General features: G+C 36.7%; 1 protein-coding gene across 3 annotated transcripts in view; it reads left to right on the top strand.

Annotated features, from left to right (window-relative positions):
* The window catches only part of ncapg2 (non-SMC condensin II complex, subunit G2), a 70827-nt gene that overhangs the window by 21637 nt on the left and 27031 nt on the right, over window positions 1-22159 (top strand). For all 3 annotated transcript variants that reach the window (XM_052016341.1, XM_052016342.1, XM_052016340.1), the window contains exons 9-20: window positions 1549-1635; window positions 6007-6099; window positions 8455-8580; window positions 10021-10200; window positions 11173-11325; window positions 12622-12844; window positions 14078-14184; window positions 15306-15479; window positions 15649-15719; window positions 17437-17587; window positions 18514-18687; window positions 20415-20531. In XM_052016341.1, the coding sequence (XP_051872301.1) occupies window positions 1549-1635; window positions 6007-6099; window positions 8455-8580; window positions 10021-10200; window positions 11173-11325; window positions 12622-12844; window positions 14078-14184; window positions 15306-15479; window positions 15649-15719; window positions 17437-17587; window positions 18514-18687; window positions 20415-20531 (1656 nt within the window). The remainder of the gene's footprint in view (window positions 1-1548; window positions 1636-6006; window positions 6100-8454; window positions 8581-10020; window positions 10201-11172; window positions 11326-12621; window positions 12845-14077; window positions 14185-15305; window positions 15480-15648; window positions 15720-17436; window positions 17588-18513; window positions 18688-20414; window positions 20532-22159) is intronic.

The following is a 22159-nucleotide window of genomic DNA, read 5'->3' as shown; positions in this document are numbered from 1 at the left end:
ATAAAATAATGCACCGTGTCTCTAACTTTGTATGTCTTTCAACTGGTAATGCGAACTTTGCCTAAAGATGAAACAGGACACCCACCTTTATAAATTGGGATATGGGGTTAAAATAGAATCCTTTTGAAGAGTCAGGTGTAGTCCATTGAAAGTTTATGGAGGTTGTTCGCCTCTTGGAATCATCTGGAAATGAAATGTACAAATTACATCAATCAAACAGACAAAATAGACTCAAAATAATGTTTCCTTGTGAATTATGGTGTATGTTGGATTTTTCTTCCTTTCCATCTGTAATAGATTCGTCTAATTGAATTGAATCTGTGTGTGCTCTTTGTAGTTTTTTTATGTACTGTTTGTATCCTATCGGTAACCAGGAACTTAATTGACTTTGAAGTTGCTAGTTCCTCTGGACAAATTTAACAGACTTAATTAACTACTGTATACTGGCAGGTGCATATGTCGCTGATAACCTCCAAAAAGATTAGAAGCATCCTTCAGGTTCAGAACAACTTTTTTTCTTTGGTGTATTCTGAACAAAGTGTGGTAATCTTAAAGTAAGCCAGGCCATACAGGACTAAAATCAGGAAGCAACATTTCTGACACTGTAGTACTTCACTTGAGTACCACAAAAGATGATGGGTTTAGATCAGTGGACTTTTTTTTAAATGATTGAAATCAGTACTTACATTAGTTAAAGATATAACTAATATAAATAGGGAAATAGAGGTGACTTGTATTTGACTGAAATGCAGAACAAGATGAAAATGTTGAATACCTTACTTAGTTCCTATGTTTGCCATTGTTGCTAGAGATTACTGTTCAGTTTTCACAATACAAATTTTGATGTTAAACTCATTGGTTGCTACACGATCACCGACCATTTGAATTATGTTTTATTTTGTAAAGTTGATAGAAAAAAGCAATCAGAAACCGCAAGGGAAATTGGTGTGTAAATTTAAAAGATTTGGTCCAATGAACCAAAATGCAATGACAATAAAATTTAATGGAGTGAAGTGGGGGTGTGGAACTTCCAGCATGTTGACAAACTATTCCTGAAATTTAAAAAGTGCTGGAATTATTCAGCAGGTTAAGAAGCAAAGTTAACTCTGTTCTCTCTTCAGATGCTGCCTGATTTGCTGAGGTTTTTCTAGTATTTTGTTTTTTCTCTTTGATTTCTACCATTTGCTTCTTTTTACTTATGCTTTTAGTTTAAACAAATTATATTATTGAACAAACATGAGTATGCTGCTGTGCATCGAAGAAAACACCAACAAATCTTAACCAATTTTGAAATGCAGTAATCCTCGTGCTGGAAGTCTGAAATAAAACGAAGAAATGATGGAATTGTCAGGTCAGGCAGCTTCTGTGGAGAGAGAAACAGAAATGTTTATGACCTGCTGAAAATTACTAGCTTTTTCCATTTTAAATCTTAAACATTCATCTTTCACAAGTCTACTTTGGATATGCAGCATGCACAATCTATTTTAAAAGGAACATGTTGGTAAATTAAATGAAAGCATACCTCTAGAGCATTTTCTCTTCTTTCAGACTATTGAAAACTACTGTATCCAGGATTTTATGCATCATGGAGTTCATCTTCCACGGAACTCTCCAGTCCACTCTAAAGTACGAGAGGTGTGTTCAATTTTTAAACCATTTCATTTATGAGAGGATTGCACAATTGATACTTTGTAACAGCAATTATTAATGCATCCAGTTGTAGTGAAAAGAATAATTAAATTTTGGTAAACTTGGAAAAGTTCCTCATTTGTTTTGCTTTCTACCTTACTTTGGGTTGCATGATGTGTCACGAATAACTGTATAAGCATATTGTGAACTTGATCCTGCATTTTACCAATGCATAAACAACAGGTTACCACTGGCACCATAGAATCTTACTGCACTGTGTTATATATGTATCACACTGATTTCTTTTTCCCTTTTAATGGTTTTTCTTCTTAAAGAAAATAATCCAGTTCTGAAGCCTTCATATTCTAACAAAATCACATTGAAACATGTCTTTTTTTTACACAATCTGCCATTTTTATATTTTGAATTTATTTCTCATGTTGGCAGAGAGCTGATATGTGGCAGAGAACAAGATTGCTGTTCTCTGTAAAGGTCAGAAGGAAATGTGTCTAGAATAAAGCCTGCATTGCACTAGTAGTTCGGACATCATGGTATAAATGTTTCTTCTGTTGAATTTAGTATGTAGACATAAACTTGTACTTTCACATTGCTTTGGATATGTGGGATTGTTTAAAAATGAGGTTGTCCTTTCAGGCGAGTGAGTAGGCAATTTTTTTTTCTAAGATTCCTAGGTCTTTGGTACTTTCTTCCTCATTGGGCAGTGGAAGAAAGGTCTTTGAATTTCTGCAAGGCAAAAATAGATATTGATAAGCAAGGAAGTGAAAGGTTGCCATGGGTGGATAGGAATGAGGTGTAGAGGTTCAGATCTGCAATAATCTTATTAAATGGGAGAGCAGGCTTGAGGGTCCAAGCAGTCTATTCCTGCTCCTGGTTCATTTGCATGTATTTCTGCTTTAATGCGTGTTTCCATAAAGAGAATTGGATACAAAGCAATTGATGAATTGGGAAACACCGTTTGTATTACGCAGGCTGAATTGGTTATAACGTGATTTTGATCGTGAACTAGAGAGCCACTTAATAGTTAATTTGGAAATTGACAAGCAGAAAAACTGCTGTCTTGGAAAACAACAATCTTGGGAGGCAGAATAAACTGTTTAAATATAACCTTTCATACCATTTGTCTCTTAAGAACACAGGCTACTAGTTTCACTGCAGGAGGCTATTGGAAATTGACAAGTAATTGCTTCTATTGATACTTGTGCAAAGATACTTTATTAAACAATGTAACATACATTAATATTTTTAGTTTGTAAATAAAATAAACTTAACTATTAAAAACACTATTATTTTTGAAAATCCTGCAGGAAAAATAACTTTATTATTGTGAGAGTGAAACTATCTGGCCCTTGGCCTTTTTTTCCCCGTTGACACAGCTGTTTGTATAACGGAATTTCCTACGACGCGAGGCTTCTTGGGAATGCAACTATTGCTTTATAGCAGAACTACCTGTGTAGGATATCCACCATTACAAAACTAAAGGCCTTGCTTGTGATATGTGGTGCAGAAAGTACTCCAAATAGAAATGTTATTTTAGCTTAAAAGAGGGTTGAGGTCCTGTAGGCAGAATTTTGGGAGCTAGGAAAGAGGTTAAAAAGCAGGACCTCAAAGGTATTAATGTCTAGATTATTACTACTACTATGTACTAGTGAGTATAGAAATAGGTAGATGAATGTGTGGCAGGAGAAATGATTTAGGAAGGAGGGCTTTAGATTTCGGAGGAACTGGGGCCATTTCTGGGGGAGGTGGAATCTCAATGGAAATGAGACCAAGGGAGAAGAAACCCAAGCAGAGAGGTGTGTGGGTGATCTCCATTCATAATCTCCTCCATTCATTGTGTCTCCATAACAGGATAGGTGCATTGATTGCCTTTACAGAGTTGTGAGCTGGCCAAGGATGGGAACTGAATATTCAGGAATTTTTGACATTTCAGGAAGAGAAGTAGATAGAAAAGGGAAGTGGGTAACTTTGATAAAGGATGAGTTCACTGCAATGCTGAGGAAAGATTTGGTTTGGTAGCTCTGTTTGAGTGAGATAAGAAATAATAAGTCACTGGTGGGAGTTGCTGTACTGTAGCAGAGTATAAATGAAGAAATAATGGAGGCATGTCAAAGTTAAATAAAGGCAATTTGGTTAAAGTGGTCTGGGAAAATAGATTAAAGGGCATATAAACATCATAAAGAGGGAGAAGGTAGATTATGAGAGTAAACTGAAAAATAATACAAAACAGCAAGGTTTCCACAGGTATATTAAAAGGAAGAGAGTAACTAAAGTAAATATCTGGGGAATTAATTATGGGCAATAGAGAAATGTTAAAGATTCAAAATTATTATTTTGAATTGGTCTTCTTGGTAGAGGATGCTTAAAAAAAATCCCAATGATAAGAAATAATCAGGGACTATTGGGAGGGAGGAACTTCGGAGAATACAGGCAAACTAACAGGGCGAAAGGCTGACAGATATCCTGGACCTGATGGCTTGCATCTCAGGATTTTAAAGGAAGTGGCTATAAAGATGATGTATATGTTGGTTAAAATTTACTGAATTTCCTAGAATCTCAGGAAGTTCTCGAGGATCTCAAATCTGCAGATATTTAAATAAGCAAATTATTTAAATGGATGGAAACGACAAAATGTTTTACAAAGGTGTGTGGGGATTCTCCTACATGAAACTCAAAGGATTGTTAACCCTTTGCATACCATATGTTTCTAGTCTATTAAAATGGATAAGATGATTAATTTTGTTTCGTGGAATATGAACGATTTAAATAATCCAATTAAGCGCAAGAAGATCTTTAAAGTTTTTCATAGACTGAACGCAGGAGACTCTTGTTAGGAGAGAGGATAATCAGTGCTTTTTTAGATTTTGGAGGGGTCAACAGTTTCATTCTGATTCACAAGCAAAGGTGAAATGAGTCTCTATTTTTATAGACTCCTCAATTTCATTTGTCTATCATGAAACAATTTCAGACCCGAATGGTAGATTTTTATTAATTACTGGCTTACTTCATAACAAAAAAGTTGTTATGGTTAATGTTTATGTACCTAATGTTGATCATCCCAAGTTTTTTAAACATTTATTTGCATCTTTTCCTAATTTAAACGAATATATGTTGATTATGGGTGGAGATTTCAATTGTTGTTTAAACCCTTCGATGGATAGATCTGTGTCGAATCACGTACTTCCAAACAAATCTGCTGTCTTTATTAATTCCTTATTAGTTGATCCCAGAATTTTAGAAGTTTGGAGATTTCTACATGCATATGATACAGAGTTTTCATTCTTTTCTCATGTTTATCACAACTACTCTAGGATTGATTACTTTTTTATTGACTCTCGATTAGCTCCATTTGTTATTGACTGTAAGTATGATGCAATTGCCATTTCTGATCATGAGCCATTGAAACTCAAAGGATTGGTGTACAGGTATAGAAAATAATTAGGAGATTAATGGAGTGTTGGCCTTTTTGCAAGAGGAATGGAAGATAAAGGTAAGAGGGTTTTAGTGCAACCTAACATAGCATTGGTGACATTGTACCAAACTACTGTGCATAGTTTTGGTCTCCATGCTTAGCTGTATTGGAGACAGTGTAGAAGACATTCATTAGGCTGATTCCTGGATGAAGGGGTTGAAGTATGAAGAAAGGTTGAACAGGTTGGGCCAACACTTAGAAGAATGATTTGTAATCTTCTTGAAACATAAGTTTCTATGGGAATGACAGGATGGATGGCTGAGATGATGAACTAGGGGGCATAATTACAGAATAAAGGATCACTTGTTTAAGCAGACGAGGAAGTATTTCTTCTCTCAAAGGGTGCTGTCTCTTTGGAATTCATTACCTCAGGGATCTGTGGAAGTGGAGTTATTGAATATATTCATGGCAGAAATTGGCAGACATTTGAACTCAAAGGCCTATGGGGAGAGAGTGGGAAAATGACATTGAGACTAAGCTTAGATCAGCTATGATCTTATAGAATAACAGGCTTGAGGGACCAATCAGACTACTCCTGTTTTGAAAGTTAACGTCATTTTTAAGTGGAAGTGCCATATTACTGAGTTAACTGTTTTGTCATAAAATCCTTTCTTGTACCGTATTTTTAAGATTTCAATTTGATGATGTCATCTGTTAACTGAAGACGTTTGGTTTGGAGTTTGGCCTGTACCTAGTGAATACTGCAGAATGTTAAGCCTGAATTATTAAACTGAAGTATGCCATTCTCAGTTTCTTATTGCAGGAGGTGGACTCTTGGTTCTTGCAGTTAGCAGGTCTATGGAATTTTCCTTTGCTGTGAGAATTATGTGAGAAAAGCCTGAATTGTAACAGTTCATAATGTGTGATTTTTTTTTTATTATTTGCAGTTGTTGAGTTACTTTCATCAGCAAAAACTACGCCAGGGAGTTGATGAAATGCTGCATCGTCTGTACCAGCCTATTCTGTGGAGAGGGCTAAAGGTACTATTGTAGATTTTTTTGAAGTCATTGTGACTTTACCTATGTACATTTTTAATGTTTAACAAATGCATTTGCAGTGACCATTTTAACAAAAGTGAACCATTTTTTATTTTAAATAATTTCACGAGATAATGCGAAGAGGATTTAGAGGACCAAATCTTCCAGGATGTATTACCAAGTTGTTCGTTGTAATAGTATTAAATCCAAATTTAAACAGCTCACACCGTGACTTATAATTTCTTCCACGGCTGGATTAGGAATGTTCTGTAGTATATACGATAATCATATTTCTTAAATTGTCACATGTTTAGCAACATATTAAATGGAGCTGAGATCACAACTGCTTCTTGATTATATCTGACAGGTTTTCTTTAGCCCTCCAGTATAACCACTGATTTTGATACCTTGGGTTTGGAAAAAATGAGTAATCATATTAATAATACTGAAGACAACATGTCCCACCAAAAGACTGAATAATTATGTTCAAAGCATTTTCAATGTGTTTTTTTTTAAGCATACACATGATCTTTCCTAAGATAATGTTTTTAATGTGCTAAACATGTTCAAGTTTATTGTCATGTGCATATATACCAAGGGTATAAATGCCATGAAAATTAGCTTTTGCAGCAGCACAATACACCACGTAATAGAGAATATAATACAATATCCTCTTCCTAGATATAGGAGATGAGCCTAAGAATCTGTGTCTGCTGTTCCTAACTACCAAATTTTAAGAACTTCATTGAGAATAGTGTTTCCTCCAGAGTCCTTGTCGGTCTGGGATGGTGCAAAGCTGGACTGACTAGTTGATGTAAGAGCATCTGTGTCAAGACAGAATCATGGTTGAGTTCTTTAAAGTACTTGCAATGGTGTGGGCTCTTGGTGATCGGGCTGTAATCACTGTGCTGAAGAATCCCTGAGTACCATGGTTTCAGCAGGTTTTTATCCACCATCTGATCTTTAGGTCATGGATTTTCAGTTGTTCAGCCTTCAGATGCCTGTAGAACTATTTCTTTTCACTTGAGGGGTAGTGGTTTCCAATCAATGCCTTTGCATTTGTGGTTAGTTAGCTCCTGGTCATTTTCATAAAACCAATCCTGTTTTTTCATTCTGATGGGGATGCCAAATCCAAGTGGAGACACAGCATTCCGGGAAAGACTGATCACCTTGAGTCCCTATGTTGGGATCATGCAGAACTCTGTAAATTGTGAAAGATGTACACCTCTGCCCAAACTCCCCAACCATCTGCCCTGTCAACCACTTTATGCCCCACTGTGGTCCCATAGTGGCCTCATCAACCATCTTAGAGTGTAGAAAATTAGAGTAGAAGCAAGTCACCCTTGATCCTGGCCTGCCTCAGAAGAGATCACAATATCCGTGTAGACAGAAAATGAGATACAATAATAAATGGTATGGATTTCTAAGAGAATGGTCATGTTTAATCAGTTTGCACAATTCTTTGAGGTACCATCAATAGAAGAAACAGTTAGTGCACTTTATGCAAGATGCAAAGACTTTCAGAATGCATGTAAGAAGGTACCACATACATGACATGTGATAAAAGCTCTGGATATGAGAGATTGGAAGCCAGGCAGCAGAATGGATTAAAAAAAAATGCCTGTCAAAAAAAACACAATTTCTCAGACTGACCAAGTGGGAAGTGGTTCACCAATAATGATCCACAATGAGATAATTGTTGTTTACTGCATACACAAATGAGTTGGACTTGGTAATTGGAGTTATGGTTTCAATCTGTGTAGTTGGCATCAAATTGGTTGGAATAGAATACAGAATGTGAAAGCAGTTGAAATTAAATTTATAACATTGATTAGACCAGTAGTACCCAACCTAGGTTGTTCTCAAAGACTCCTCAAAAGTGTAACATCAACTGACTCATGGGAATCCCTGACCAGTGTCTGCTCAAAATGGAGGAGTGTTTGGGATGACATGAAGAACATCGAGTCCTTTCATAGGGAACATGCAGAAGTGCCTCGTGGTGGGGAAGGGAGAGTCAAAGATTAAAGGGGATCCATTAATCTTTGATATTGAAATAATTTAGTTAAAGTTGACATGAAATAAATATAAATACAAAATATGCTTGGGGAAACTAGCTGTTTTGGTCATGAGTTCCAGTAGTCCCTGGGTATTCCTTGGACACCAGCAACTTAAAACGAGTAGCCCATCATGTCATTATCATTTTACTGAATGTGGACTTCCATTCAACATAGTTTGGAACTGTTTTGTTATACCTACAGTTGGAGTAACTGTATGCAGTTCTCATAATTTGCAGAGTTTGATTCATCTAGTGTTTAATGTTACTGTTTCACACAAGTTAACGTTTGTTTTGTTTTAAAGGCCAGAAATTCTGAAGTACGAGCAAATGCTGCAATTCTCTTTGTTGAAGCATTTCCAATTCGAGACCCTGCACTAACCAATGAAGATGTTGATGTTGCAATCCAAAAGCAATTTGAGGAAATTTTTGTAAGTATAGTAAATGATCCAGATAAATCAATGTACAAAATATTGGTCTGCTGAGATTTCTTAGTAGGAATCAAATGGAAACAGCTGTGACTGTTCCCTGTCAATTATTCCTGCTGTTATCCTATTTCCTTGGCAGTTCCAAAAATTGTTTTGTGCAACGTATTTTAAGGTGAAATGGAAATGCAGAACTGGAGTGATACAGTGAGGGAGGGAGCACCATTAAATTTGTAATTGAATGCAGTGTGCTGTTTTGTTATAACGTCTGAAACCTCATACTGAAGACGCTGTGCACCACCAGAAGAATGAATAAATACGTTCAAACCATTTTCAATGTTTTTTAAATATACACATGATCTTTCCTAAGAAAATATTTTTAATGTGCTAAACTTGTTCAAGCTTATTGTCATGTGTATATATACCCAGAGTATAAATTCCATGAAAGTTAGCTTTTGCAGCAGCGTGGTACATTACATAACATACATGACAAAGATAAATTAACATAAACAAATTAACATAAATTGTACATAACATGCACTAATGTCATTTTGTATTTTGTCATGTAAGTTGAGGGAAAGTAGAGTCCAAGGTAGCATTTGGTTTTTTTCAGGTTGGTTTTAGAACCTGATGGCAGTGGGAAGGAAACCGTTGTTGAACCTTGAGGTGCGGGTCTTCAGTCTCCTGCACCTCCTGTCTGATAGCAGCAACGAGAAGAGGGCATGGGCCTGGGTAGTTGAGGTCCTCATTGATGGATGTTGCCTTCCTGAGATATTGCCTCTTGTAGATGTCCTTGATGGTGGGGAGAGCTGGCTGCATCCACTACTCTGTAACCTCTTGTGTTCTTGTGCATTGGAGTTATCATACCAGGCTGTGATGCAATCAGTCGGAATGCTTTTCATTGTACATCTATAAAAGTTTGTGAGAGTCTTCGATGACATGCCAAATCGACTTAACTTTCTAAGAAAGTAGAAATGCTGGCGCACCTTCGTTGTAGTTGCATCTATGTGTTGGGCCCAGGATAGATCCTCTGCAATATTGACACCCAGGAACTTGAAGCTGCTCACTGTTTCCACTGCAGACCTTTCAGTGAGGACTGGTTCTTGTTTGCTTGGCTTCCCCCTCCTAAAGTTCACAATTAGTTCCATGGTTTTGCTGACGTTGAGTGCAAGGTTGTTGTTATGACACCACTCAACCAACTGACCTGTCTCATTCCTGTATGCCTCCTCATCACCATCCGTGATTCTGCCAACAACAGTGGTGCCATTGGCGAAGTTGTAGATGGCTTTGGAGATATGCTTAGCTACACAGTCGTAGGTATAGAGAGTAGCGCAGGGGGTGAAACACGAAGCCCTGAGGTGTGCCTGTGTTGATGGTCAGTGAGGAGGAGATGATTGTTAAAAGAACAAAATGGCTATTAATAACGTGATCCTATTGTTTTTGTAGAATCTTTTAGAGGATCCTCAACCCCTTGTTCGTTCCACGGGTGTGCTTGGTGTATGCAGAATTGCTGCAAAGTACTGGGAGATGATACCTCCTTCCATCCTCACTGACCTCTTAACAAAAGTGCTACGTGACCTTTCAGCTGATACAAGCTCTGCTGATGTTCGTTGTTCTGTCTTTAAGGTAAGAAGGTATTTTGTCTCCTTGTTTACTTTGACTTGAGTTCCCACCTTTAAAAGTAGAAGTATCTCAGGATCTGTGTCAGCAACTTTTGTCAGTTGATTCTTATCATCCTTGGGATGGACTACAATCTTGAGGAGTGTGACTGGTGTTCCGACAAGCTGGTTTCATCTTGATAATGCAAGAGGACTAGTTCTTGTATCATCCATTTTTCTATCACTTTTTGCCTAAATTTGGGCACAAACCAATATTTCAGCGTGGTTCATGAATAACCATTTAAATTACAGAAACAGTTAGGAAGCTTCAGGACAGTAAATTTATAAGAACATTCAATGGTTAGTGTAATGCTATTACATCACCAGGGATCCGGGTTCAATTCCGGCCGCTGTCTGTAAGGAGTTTGTACGTTCTCCCCGTGTCTGCGTGGGTTTCCTCTGGGTGCTCCGGTTTCCTCTGGGTGCTCCAGTTTCCTCCCACATTCCAAAGACGTACGGGTTAGGAAGTTGTGGGCATGTTATGTTGGTGCTGGAAGCGTGGCAACACTCCACGCAAAAGGTGCATTTCACTGTGTGTTTCGATGTACATGAGACTAATAATGATATCTTAATCTTGTATTCTGTCTATTTATAAATTCATCATGTTTCAGCCAATTTTCTTTAGTATTTTTATATTTTTGCAAATCAGTGGTAAATCCAGATGTTTCTCAATCTTTAATGTAAAAACAGCGTATGCTGGAAATACTCGGTGGTTCATGTGGCAAAACAGTAAATTTTTCAGGTCAGTGGCTACTGGATTGTTTCGAACTAATGGAAGGCCATCGGCCTGAAATGTTAATCTGCTGGCTAACCTGAACATTTTTAGCATTTTCTGGTTTTATTTATGACTTACACCATTTGCACTTTTTTTTTCTTTGCCTTCTCAATCTCTGTTGGGGCTGGACAGGTGGATAATATACTATGTCATCCTTTTCTGCAGTGTTTACCAATTACTTTGGACAATAGAATGAGCCATCCTTTGTTGGAGCAGATTCTTCCTGGACTGAGAAACAGTCTCCATGACACCTCAGAAAAAGTCCGAGTAGCTTTTGTTGATATGCTGCTGAAAGTTAAAGCTGTCAGAGCTGCAAAGGTAAAATTTTGATTTTGTCTATTTTAATACAAAAACTACAAACTAATAATATTCCTTATGGTGATCAAAGCTTTGAATGATATCAACGCCTTCAGCAATAAATCCAGGCTGGGTGAACGTTAAGTTCGGTTCTTTGCCAACATGTCGGAAACCACAGATGTAAAATCTAATAAAATAGAGGCCACTAACTCCATTTTAAAACGGATATGTGTGCAGTTAGAATGGGGATGAAAATCGTTCGGTTAAGTTTAAGTAAGTGTGATAAAGTAATTCCTATATGTATGGTCACTAAGGTTATCAGTAGGAAACAACAAGTTGTCCTCAAACAATGTTGATTTTAAAAGTGAATGTGGAGGTTCTCTTCAGAGCTGATAAAGAAAGAAAGAAACGCTTGTATAGCTCCTCAGATTATCCCAAGTACTGTATAGCTACAGATGCAGTTTTTGAGGCAGTGGAAGTCAAATTATTAAAGGGATATAGGTTTAAGGTGAAAGGGAGGAGTTTAAAGGTGATCTGAGGGGTAAAATTTTCACACAGAGTAGTTGATATCTGTAATGAGCTGCCAGAGGAGGTAGAGACAGGAACAGTAATGCCATTTAACAGGCATCTAGACAGATACTTGAACGAGCAAGGCATGGAGGGAGATGGAATTAATGCAGACCAGTGGGATTAGTATAAATAGGCATGATGGCCAGTATAGATGTGGTGGGCTGGTGGGCCTGTTTCTATGCAGTACAACTCCATGACTCTATTACATATATTCAAGAAAGAGTTAAATACTATTGTGTATACTTAGGGGATGAAGAGATATGGGGAGAAAGCTGGAGCAGTGTACAGAATTTGGATAAACAGCGATGGTCCTGTTGAAGCGTGAATAGGGTTGAATGGCCTACGCTTGCTCTTATTTTGAAGTGCAGTTGCTATTTAATGCAGAAAACTTAACAATTTTATCCATTGATGTTGACTGAAGAATGTATTTTCACTAGGACACTGGGAACTGCTTTTCTACAGGAGATTAAGTAAATTGAATGTTTTGCAGGACAGGTGCAGCTCAACAGAAGTCTTTGAAAGGGCTTCTTGAACTAAATTATCTGTTCTGCTTTCAAGCTTTATTTTCTCATGAGCAAGTACAGCTTTGGAGATGTTTGAATGCCAGATACTTTGACATGATGTTTGTATATTTAGTAAGTTTTAACACACATCATGCAATGGGAGGAAATTTGGTGTATGGTTATAATTATACTTTCATTTGACTTGCACTAATGAGATTACTTGTGTTGTCCTTTTTAAATTAAGTTCTGGAAAATCTGCCCAATGGAACATCTTTTGGCCCGTTTGGAGCTTGACTCTCGACCAGTGGCAAGGCGGATTGTTAACCTCTTATTTAACTCCTTTTTCCCTGTGAATCAACCTGAGGAAGTATGGTGTGAACGATGTGTCACCATTGTGCAAATGAATCCTATGGCAGCAAGGAAGTTTTATCAATATGCACATGAACACACTGCACCAACAAACATTGGTAAGACTCTTTACCAATTATTAAAAATCAAATTAGTATGGGTGATCGGTAAGAGAATCAGGGGCATGTGAGAGAATATAGCTTGCATGAAAACAAATGGGGGAATAAAAGAGCTGGCATTGACTTGATGGGCTGTTGGCCTCCCATGTAATGGGAAAATATGAGAAAGAATACAGATTTCTGTAACACCTTGCAGAATCCCGGAATGCTCTAATATACATTTGACTCAGTTTTGTACTATTGCACAACTGTTGTAAATCCATGCCTTTTTTTTTCAATCTCTGGACTCAACTATTCCAAGTTTTCCTGATCAACCTTTCACCATCTCAATTCTTTCAAAACTGTGCATCCTAATTTGAGAGTAGTGCCATTCACCTATCTGACTTATGCTTGTTGCCCTAAAGTAGCTGCTTTTGTTAGTCAATTTTAAAACCCTTATCTTTGTTTTCAATAACTCCATAGTGTTTCCCTATCCCTAATAACTTCCACCAGGCCAGTAGCTCTCGGAGATTTCCATCCAATTCTGTCTTCTTGTGCATCACAATTTTCTTTGCTGTCTTTAGCAGCTATCACTTCATCAGCCAAGACCTTGGCTCCAAAATTCCATCCTCAAATGTTTCCACCTCTTGACTACATTCCCTTCTTCGACAATTAACATCTTCCTCTAGGTCTAAGGTTTTGGCCATCTGTCCTTTCCCCTTAAGAGATCTGGTATTAACTTTAGTTTCATTGAAGCATTAGGGATGCTTTATTCCATTAAATAATCTGTGTAAATGTTAGTTTTTAAAGAGTATTTGTTCAAAATGTGCAGTGGGAATGATGTAAACCAACAGGTAAAATATTTTTACCTGATAGTTAAGGATGGTTATTGGCCTGAGCAAAGGGAAAAAGACTCTTTGAAGTAGTGTCAAGGAAGCTTTTATGTTCACTTGAGGATGGTTAGAGATTTGGTTTAATATCTAAATGCATTTCTCCGATATACTGAAATGTCAGCCTGGATTACCTGGCTATGAATAAATGTGACTATGAATGGTTTATGTATTTTATTCCATTGTAAAATATTTACCTAATAATAAATCTGTATGGTTTAAGGAAGTTTTCTGCATATATTTTAAGATTAAAAAGTAATACAAGGAATAATATTTATTCACAGGAAGTGGGTGTTCTGCAGAAACTTTTAATGTTGAACGGTGAATGCTGCTACATCACTGCATTCTTATTTTTCTTTAACAGCCAAGTTGATGCTTGTGATTCGCCGATGCTTGAATGCCTGTATTCAGAGAGCAGCGCATAATGTAAGTGATACTGATGATGATGAACATCAGAAGGAAAATATCAGTGTAAGTGCAACGTATCCTTTCTCTCACAAATATTCAATCTTGATTTGTGTGAAGATGAATTACTTTTTATTTGTATTTTTGTATTGCCTGGTGAAATAACTTTGAAATAGAGTGGATAAATGGGTATTATAAGAGAAATCACAGAAGTGTTCCCCTTTAATGCCAGACCTTTTGGAAAGGTGAAACGTAATTCTATGTTTTTGTGCTGCTCTTGGATTGTCATTTTTAGCAGTAAAACATCAAGGTGAAGACAAAAAACACATATAATCATTAGGATCAGTGACCTGATATTAACAAATGACTGCATTGAATCAGTTAAAATAAATATTTTGATTTGCATTTACATTACTGAAAGAAAAATTGAGGATCTGCACTGTTAAGCTAATATTTTGATCATGTTTAAAAATGATTTGTGACGAATAATCACACCATTTACCTACTGAGAAACAATACTATGTTTGAGATGCTTGCTGTTCAATTGGATTTTCTTCTTCGCTAACCCTGGTGAAGTTGCCATTCCTAGAATTTTCTCCTTGTTGACCTGGCTAAACCAGCAATTCAGAGCACACTATCATCTCTGTTGTCTTAGCATTTAATAAAAATTGCACTAGAACTGCTTCATATTTTGCTGGACTGAGAAGAATCGTACTACATCTGAGCCTAAAAGTCTTAAATCACCATGATTAAATAGTATCTTTTTTTCAAAGATCCTGCTACTGAATAAACATAAATATTCATCAGAGTTTGAGCAGTTGTTTAACATTGAAATCTAAATCAAACATATACTATGTACTCCAGTGACAGCTGAAAACAAATTGTGTTTCTTTTAATATATGTGTGATATTTGTACAGCTTGTTGCAATTCAATTTGAGATTTCTAGATATGAACAGCAGTGCATTTGGTATTGTCATTTTTTTCAATAGAATGTTTAGAACCATCACCATTCTACTAGCATTCCAGATATTTCAGTTTGCCCTTTCTGCACCTTTGGTGCTTGATGTTTTTTGGAAAATAGATTATATGCCAGGATATAGGAGAAATTTGAAGGGGGAAAGAGATGAAGAGAGGAACTTGAATGCTTTTAACCGAAGGGTTGAAAACCAATTATCCTTTCCAACAGGTGCTGGATAGTGTGCTGTCAGTGAATGATGGTGCCACAATGGCTAGCTTACTGGAAATTATTGTTATTTTATGGAAAAGCATCCAGAAGGCACTGAATGAAAATGAAGAAGCTAAAAACTACACAATTGCAAAGTTTGCAACTGTGCTGCCTGAATATTTTAAAACTTTAACGGTAAAAAAAATTCTTGTTAATATTTCAAATCATATTTTAAATTGACTGAAAATAGTTCCATTTTGGTTTTGTCTCTTGTCCACATATTTTAATTTGGGTCAATTTTTTGGGGGGTAAAATATCTGCACTTGTACTTTGTGTTCAGACCAAATTGTTTGCATTTCTACAGGATGACCGCTGTACTGTTCCCTTAATAATTCTGGCTTCCTTCATGCCTGCAGCAGCAATTCTCACCTTCAGGTACAGTGGCTTCAAAATTCTTTCATCATTTTGAGAAAATGAAAATAGATTGGTGACAATCATTAATTGGTGGAGATGATGATCAGTGGAGGGGAATTGGTCAGCTGAGCAGATTGGCAGTAAGCTGGGAACAATCGGTCAGGAAGAACAGTCAAAGAAAGAATCTTTGCTTTCTTAATTTAAGCTATGTATATATGCAACATAAATTCAAAGGAGTTAGATTAAAACTCAGAGTATGCAATCAGCACAATAGAGTGATTGGGTTTTAATAAAATTTTATTGCATTATCCCACACATTAGAATTTCTATGCTGCAATGTTTGGTATGAAGTTAAATCATTGTAGGAAAATAGCTTCTGTTTCCACTAGACAATATTTCCATCATTGACCAGGAAATTGCATGCCCCTTGGAAATAAAATTTTTTAAAAATTCTGTAAGACTTCAGGCTATTCTTATAGCTGTGAAAGAGTTTTGGAAGCAAATGGAGTTATGTTTGTGTATTGCACTTAAATTTTAAGTGATTGATTTTTTTTTAGTCAAGATTATGAGTGATGGAAGTAAATTGATCCATCTTTTTATACATTCAGCCAGAGAACATTACTTAGAAATGTTAATGTTAATTGATAACACAGATTGGAGTGCTCTGATATGACCAATAAAAATCACTGAATTGTCAATCCCCAAATCCTAACAAAGTACTGTTTTAAAAAGGTAAACACATTTTCAGCCATTTTAAGTATTTATATTAATTACTTTGTTTAATGTATTAAAAGTTAAAACTATTCAAAAAGATAAACAGGAAAACTATTTCCTTTGAGGAGCAGGAATAAGGGGATATAATCTTACAATGAAAGCATGGATATTTATGAGGGAACTTGTGGAAATGCTTTTCTTTCCCCATATGGGGTTTAGGAGAGAAATCTGGCATTTCCTCTCCTAAAATGATAAGAATCCTGGGCTAATTGGAGCTATAAAGGCTAAATATAAGATGTGGGTAATTTGAATTTGGGTGCAGATCTGCTATGATTTAATTGAATGGCCTACTTTTATTCCTATATCCTTACTTATTTAACAATTACTTAATTCATCTAATCGTGATTCTTTGAACAATAAGTTTAAAGACAGGTTTTAAACATTGGAATAGAGAACCTTTTCTTTCACTCAGTAAATGTTGGCATGACTGGCAAGGTCCACATTTAATGTTTGTCTCTAATTGTTCTTGGTGGTAGTGAAGTGCCTTCTCAAATTATGGTGCTTGTGCCAACAGTACTCCCACAGTGCTGTTGGGTAGGGAATTCTGGAATTTGGATCATGGGATGTTGAAAGGAAGACTGTTTCCAAGTCAGGATGGTGTGTGACTGAACAGGAATGCTTGAAGTTGGCATCCTCTCAGAACCTTGCTAGTGCTTTGCTAGTCTTCATTGATAGGGCTGCAAGGTATACGTGTGGGCTCAAATACTCATCGGTGTTTACTTGGCGTGCAAATTTTATCTAAAAGAATCACATTACGGTAGATATTGTTCTCTTTTCAGATGCATTTTTTGGTAGTGGGTGATTAAACTACTGGACTAGCAAACTGTTCTCATTGTGGCAAACTATGACATAATTATTTTGTTCTGTTATTTGGTAGATTGGCACCAGGAAGATGCCAGGTTGATGTAAAAATCTTCATTTTCATGCCTTTGATTTTCTGATACCTGTTAATCATCTCTTCCAGTTGTGGTGTTCTCTCAAAGTTAAAAAATTTGGATAAAGACGCTGATGAGAATAAGTATTCTTCATTAATAGACTGCCTTTGTCAATGGGGGAAAGTCGGACATGTGGTTGAGCTGATTACTGACTGGCTGACAGAGGGGTTTCCTCAAAAGGTCAGATAATTCTTTTAAGATTTTAAATGCTTCATACACCAGACGGAATGTTGTCACCAATTTTTATTCTTAAAAGAATAATAATGGAATGAAAACTGCAGTGTTGTGCTCTTGGTTTGGACTAATTAGATCTTTAGGAGAACAATGGAAGATGTAGAGTAATTCTGAGAGAGAGATTCTGAATAGTGAGTAAAGAAAAAAAGTATTTCCAGAGAAAAGAAAAGATATAAACATCCTAAATGTGGAGACAACCTTAGCAAACAAGATTTCTAGTTTCCAATGATGATGAACTTCTGGTGTTAGCATACCATATGTGTTTTGGAACTGAGTATTCAGTGCTGAAGATGCTATATATAGCCTTCCTTTGATCCTCTTGATCAGTTGCTTCCTGATTTGAATTTAAATTCTACTGAAATATATTAAAAAAAAGTTGAACTTATTTCAGAATTATACCTAAATGGGTTGAGGGGTTTCTATTTTTGAACATAGAACAGTACAGCACAGAACAAGCCGTTCAGCCCACAATATCTTCACATAGTGGTGGAAGTCTGGAAAAGACCCAGGCACTTGTTTGTTATTTTTATCCCATTACCCTTCCTTCCTCATTGGTTGATGACACTTCCCATTTTAATCTGAAGATTGATCTTACAAAGAATTAAGACTATATCTAAAATTGATAGTCTGTAGGAACTTCTAAATGGAACTTTCAACTGACTGTCATCACAAGAATATTTTGTTTCTTTAGTAATGGGGAAAAAATTGTTCTAATTAGTGACATAAATAAGAATCACAGTTTAATTTTTAAGGTATGTTAAGTGAGCTCCAGGAACATTGCAATGTGCAAGAGTTATAAAATTGCAGTTATAATTGAATTGTCAAATCATTGTGAGAAAGAGGCAAAAGTATATCTTTGCTTTATCTTCCAGAGTAAAAAGATCCAAGAACGTAAAGTTCGAATCCAAGAACTGGTACAACCCAAACTGGAATTGGCAATAAATTTTTTAGAATATATGCTGACTAATATCATGAGTCGGGAATGCTTGTTGGATCTGCCACAGAGAAAACTGAACCAGCTTCTGAAGGCCTTGGAAGCTATCAAGGTAATTTAGAGAAACATTTAGTACCAATTCTTGGAAAGCAATGTAAGAATACTGCAGCAACAATAATTATTTTATCTCTTGTCATAAAAATTATAGTGCATTTGAAATCCCCAAAGCATGTCACAGTTGAAATCAGACAAAAATGGAAATTTGGCAGAAGGGATAATGGGGTGGAAAAAGACCATATGATTTAGAGCAGTGACAACATGATGGGGTTTATATATGAGAAAATGTTTCTACATTTCTACCCTAAGAGAAAGATTATGACTGTCTACTCTATCTATACCTCTCCTTATTATATAACCTCCTATCAGGTTCTCCCCTCAGCCATCAACAATCTAGAGAAAACAGTCCAAGTTTGTTCAAGTTCTCCTTATAGCTCATACCCTCAAATCCAGACAACATCCTGTTAAACATCTTCTGTACCCTTTCCAAAGCCTCAACATCCTTCCTGTAATAGAGCGACCAGGATTGGACACAATACTCCAAGTGCAGCGTAACCAAAGATTCAGATAGCTGCAACGTGACTTTCTTACTCTTATACTCTGTAACCTGACTAATGAAGGCAAGCATGCCATATGCCTTCTTTACTACCTTACCTACTTGTGTGGCCACTTTCAGGGTGCTATGGACTTTGACCCCAAGATCCCTCTGTACATCAATGCTGTTAATGGTCCTGCCACTAACGGTATACTTTCCCCTTGCATTTGACCTCCCAAGGTGCAGCACCTCACACTTGCTCGGATTAAACTCAATCTGCCATTTCCCTGCTCATATTTGTAACATCTATATCCTGCTGTACCTTTGATAGACCTCAGCACAGTTCATAACTCCACCAATCTTTGTGTTGTCTACAAACTTGCTAGCCCACCCATCTACATTTTCATCTGTCATTTATATATATCGCAAACAATAGAGGCCCCAGCAGCGCTCTCTGCAAAACACCACTGGTCATGACCTCCAGCCAGAATAACACCCTTCCACCACTACCCTCTGTCTTCTATGGACAAGCCAATTCCAAATCCAAACAGCCAAGTCACCATGGATTCCATGCATCTTAATCTTCTGGATCTGCCTACCATGAGGGACCTTGTCAAATGCCTTACTGAAATCCATGTAGAGAACATCCACTCATCAATCACCTAGTCACCTCCTCAAAACACTCAATTGAGTTTGTAAGGCACGACCTGCCCTGTACAAACCCATGCTGACTGTCCCTAATTGGGCCATGTTTTTCCAAATGTATGTAAATCCTATCCCTAAGAATCCTCTTGAATAGCTTCCCTACCACAGATGTGAGGCTCACTAGCCTATAATTTTCTGGATTTTCCTTATTTTCCTTCTTGAACAAGGCAACAACATTGGTCACACTGGTTGAAGGAGCAAAAGGCTGTAGATAGATGAGGAGGGATTAGTTATTGAAAATGCCATTGTGACTTAAATTAAAGTCCACCATGACATTTGTATGCTGGACTCCTTTCTATATGCTCCCCTCCATACCAGAGCAAAGTAGGATTTCTAGCTGTGGTTTATTGATACTGATCTGAAGTACAAAAGCATGTTTTGACTACCCCACTTCAAACTTTTCACAGATTTGTTTCACAGAGGTGAAGTTAATAACAATCATTTCCATTTATTATTGCGTTCTATTGTGTTCTGGAAGCTGAAGATGTTCGTATTTAGTTGTTTAATTCTTGGTATAATCCTTGAGTTGATTTGTTTTCTAGGAACTCCTGGTTTCCTTTCTGAGTACTTCAGAAGTGATACTTCATGATATAAGTTTGGACACGGCTCTCAGGGCTTTTAGTTTACATTGTCGATTAGCTATTCATTTACATAACAAGGTAAGTGAGCTGAGTTAATGAAAATTAATTTAGAAGTAAATTTTTGGTATTAAAACCTAGAGGAAACTTTCCCCTTGGAGACATTCTGTATGTGGTTTCACCAATGGGTTATGTAGACTTAATGTAATTTACTTGGATAGTGTCAGTTTCCAGGTGAAATGCCTTGACTTGTGTTCTGGAAGCTGAAGATGTTCGTATTTGATCAGATTTTTGCAAACAACTTCATAAAGACTGTGGCATACTCTTCACAGTTTTTATTTTATTGTTTTCAATGCAGAAGTGTTTATTAAAAATGTAGAAAAATACAGTTGCTGTATATCTAGGGGGAAAAAGCAGGAAAAAGATAGAAAAATATGGAAGATGGTTCAACTAAAATTCAACAAACAATAAAGGCTAGGGAGTAACATTCAGAAAAATCAGATGGGCTGAATAACCTGTAAAATGCTTTTTGTAAAAGCATTACATTATAGATGATTCAGAACCTGCTGACTGATACCAGTATTAATGGTTTACAAGGACACAAATTTCCTTTATGCTTGGCAGACATATTTTGTTTTAGACCATTTAGTCTCGATTGGTGCAGACCCCAGGTTATTGCATTTAATTTCTTTATCAAGTAAAATACTTGTTCATGACTTAAACAGAAAATGCTGGAAAAACTCAGCAGGTCAGGCAGCATCTGTGGAAGAGGAAAGAAACATTTCGGGTTGAAGACCCTTAATCGGAACTGAGAAAAAGAGAAAGCAAGTTAATTTACGTAGCAGAGAAGGTGGAGAGGGCAATGGGTGAAACAAAGGGAATGTCTGATAGGATTAAATAATATAGCCATTAAGTGGGCAATTAAGCTCCTTTGTGTAATGTTACTGCCAGATGTGAACTACTTGTGTAAATAGCAGCAAATTTCCAACTAACAATTGGTTGGGCCACTTGTGTTAATCAGTGCAACAGATAATTTGCTGTTACTCATTGGAGTAAGTCTCATTCCAAATGATTAATAGTAATTCTTTCTCTAGTGATACTGTTCTTGAGTCTTGAATTAGTTGCATAAGATACTTTATTTGCTAGTTAGTTTGAGTGTTAGTTACTTCGCATTATCTACAGTGGCATGCAAAAGTTTGGGCACCCATGGTCAAAATTTCTTTGACTGTGAATAGTTAAGTGAGTAGAAGACGAACTGATCTCCAAAAGTCATAAAGTTAAAGATGAAACATTCTTTTCAACATTTTCAGCAAGATTAGTGTATTATTTTTGTTTTGTACAATTTTAGAGTGAAAAAAGGAAAGGAACACCATGCAAAGGTTTGGGCACCCCAAGAGAATTGAGCTCTCATAACTTTTACTGAGGTCTCAGACCTTCATTAGCTTGTTAGGGCTATGGCTTATTCACAGTCATCGTTAGGAAAGGCCAGGTGATGCAAATTTCAAAGCTTTATAAATACCCTGACTCTTCAAACCTTGTCCCAACAATCAGCAGCCATGGGCTCCTCTAAGCAGCTGCCTAGCACCCTGAAAATTAAAATAAATGATGCCCACAAAGCAGGAGAAGACAATGAGAAGATAGCAAAGCGTTTTCAGGTAGCCGTTTCCTCAGTTCGTAATGTAATTAAGAAATTGCAGTTAACAGGAACG

Source organism: Pristis pectinata, chromosome 5 (genome assembly GCF_009764475.1).
Source record: "Pristis pectinata isolate sPriPec2 chromosome 5, sPriPec2.1.pri, whole genome shotgun sequence".
Taxonomy (NCBI): Eukaryota; Metazoa; Chordata; class Chondrichthyes; order Rhinopristiformes; family Pristidae; genus Pristis; species Pristis pectinata.
This window is presented reverse-complemented; position numbering and strand designations above follow the sequence as displayed.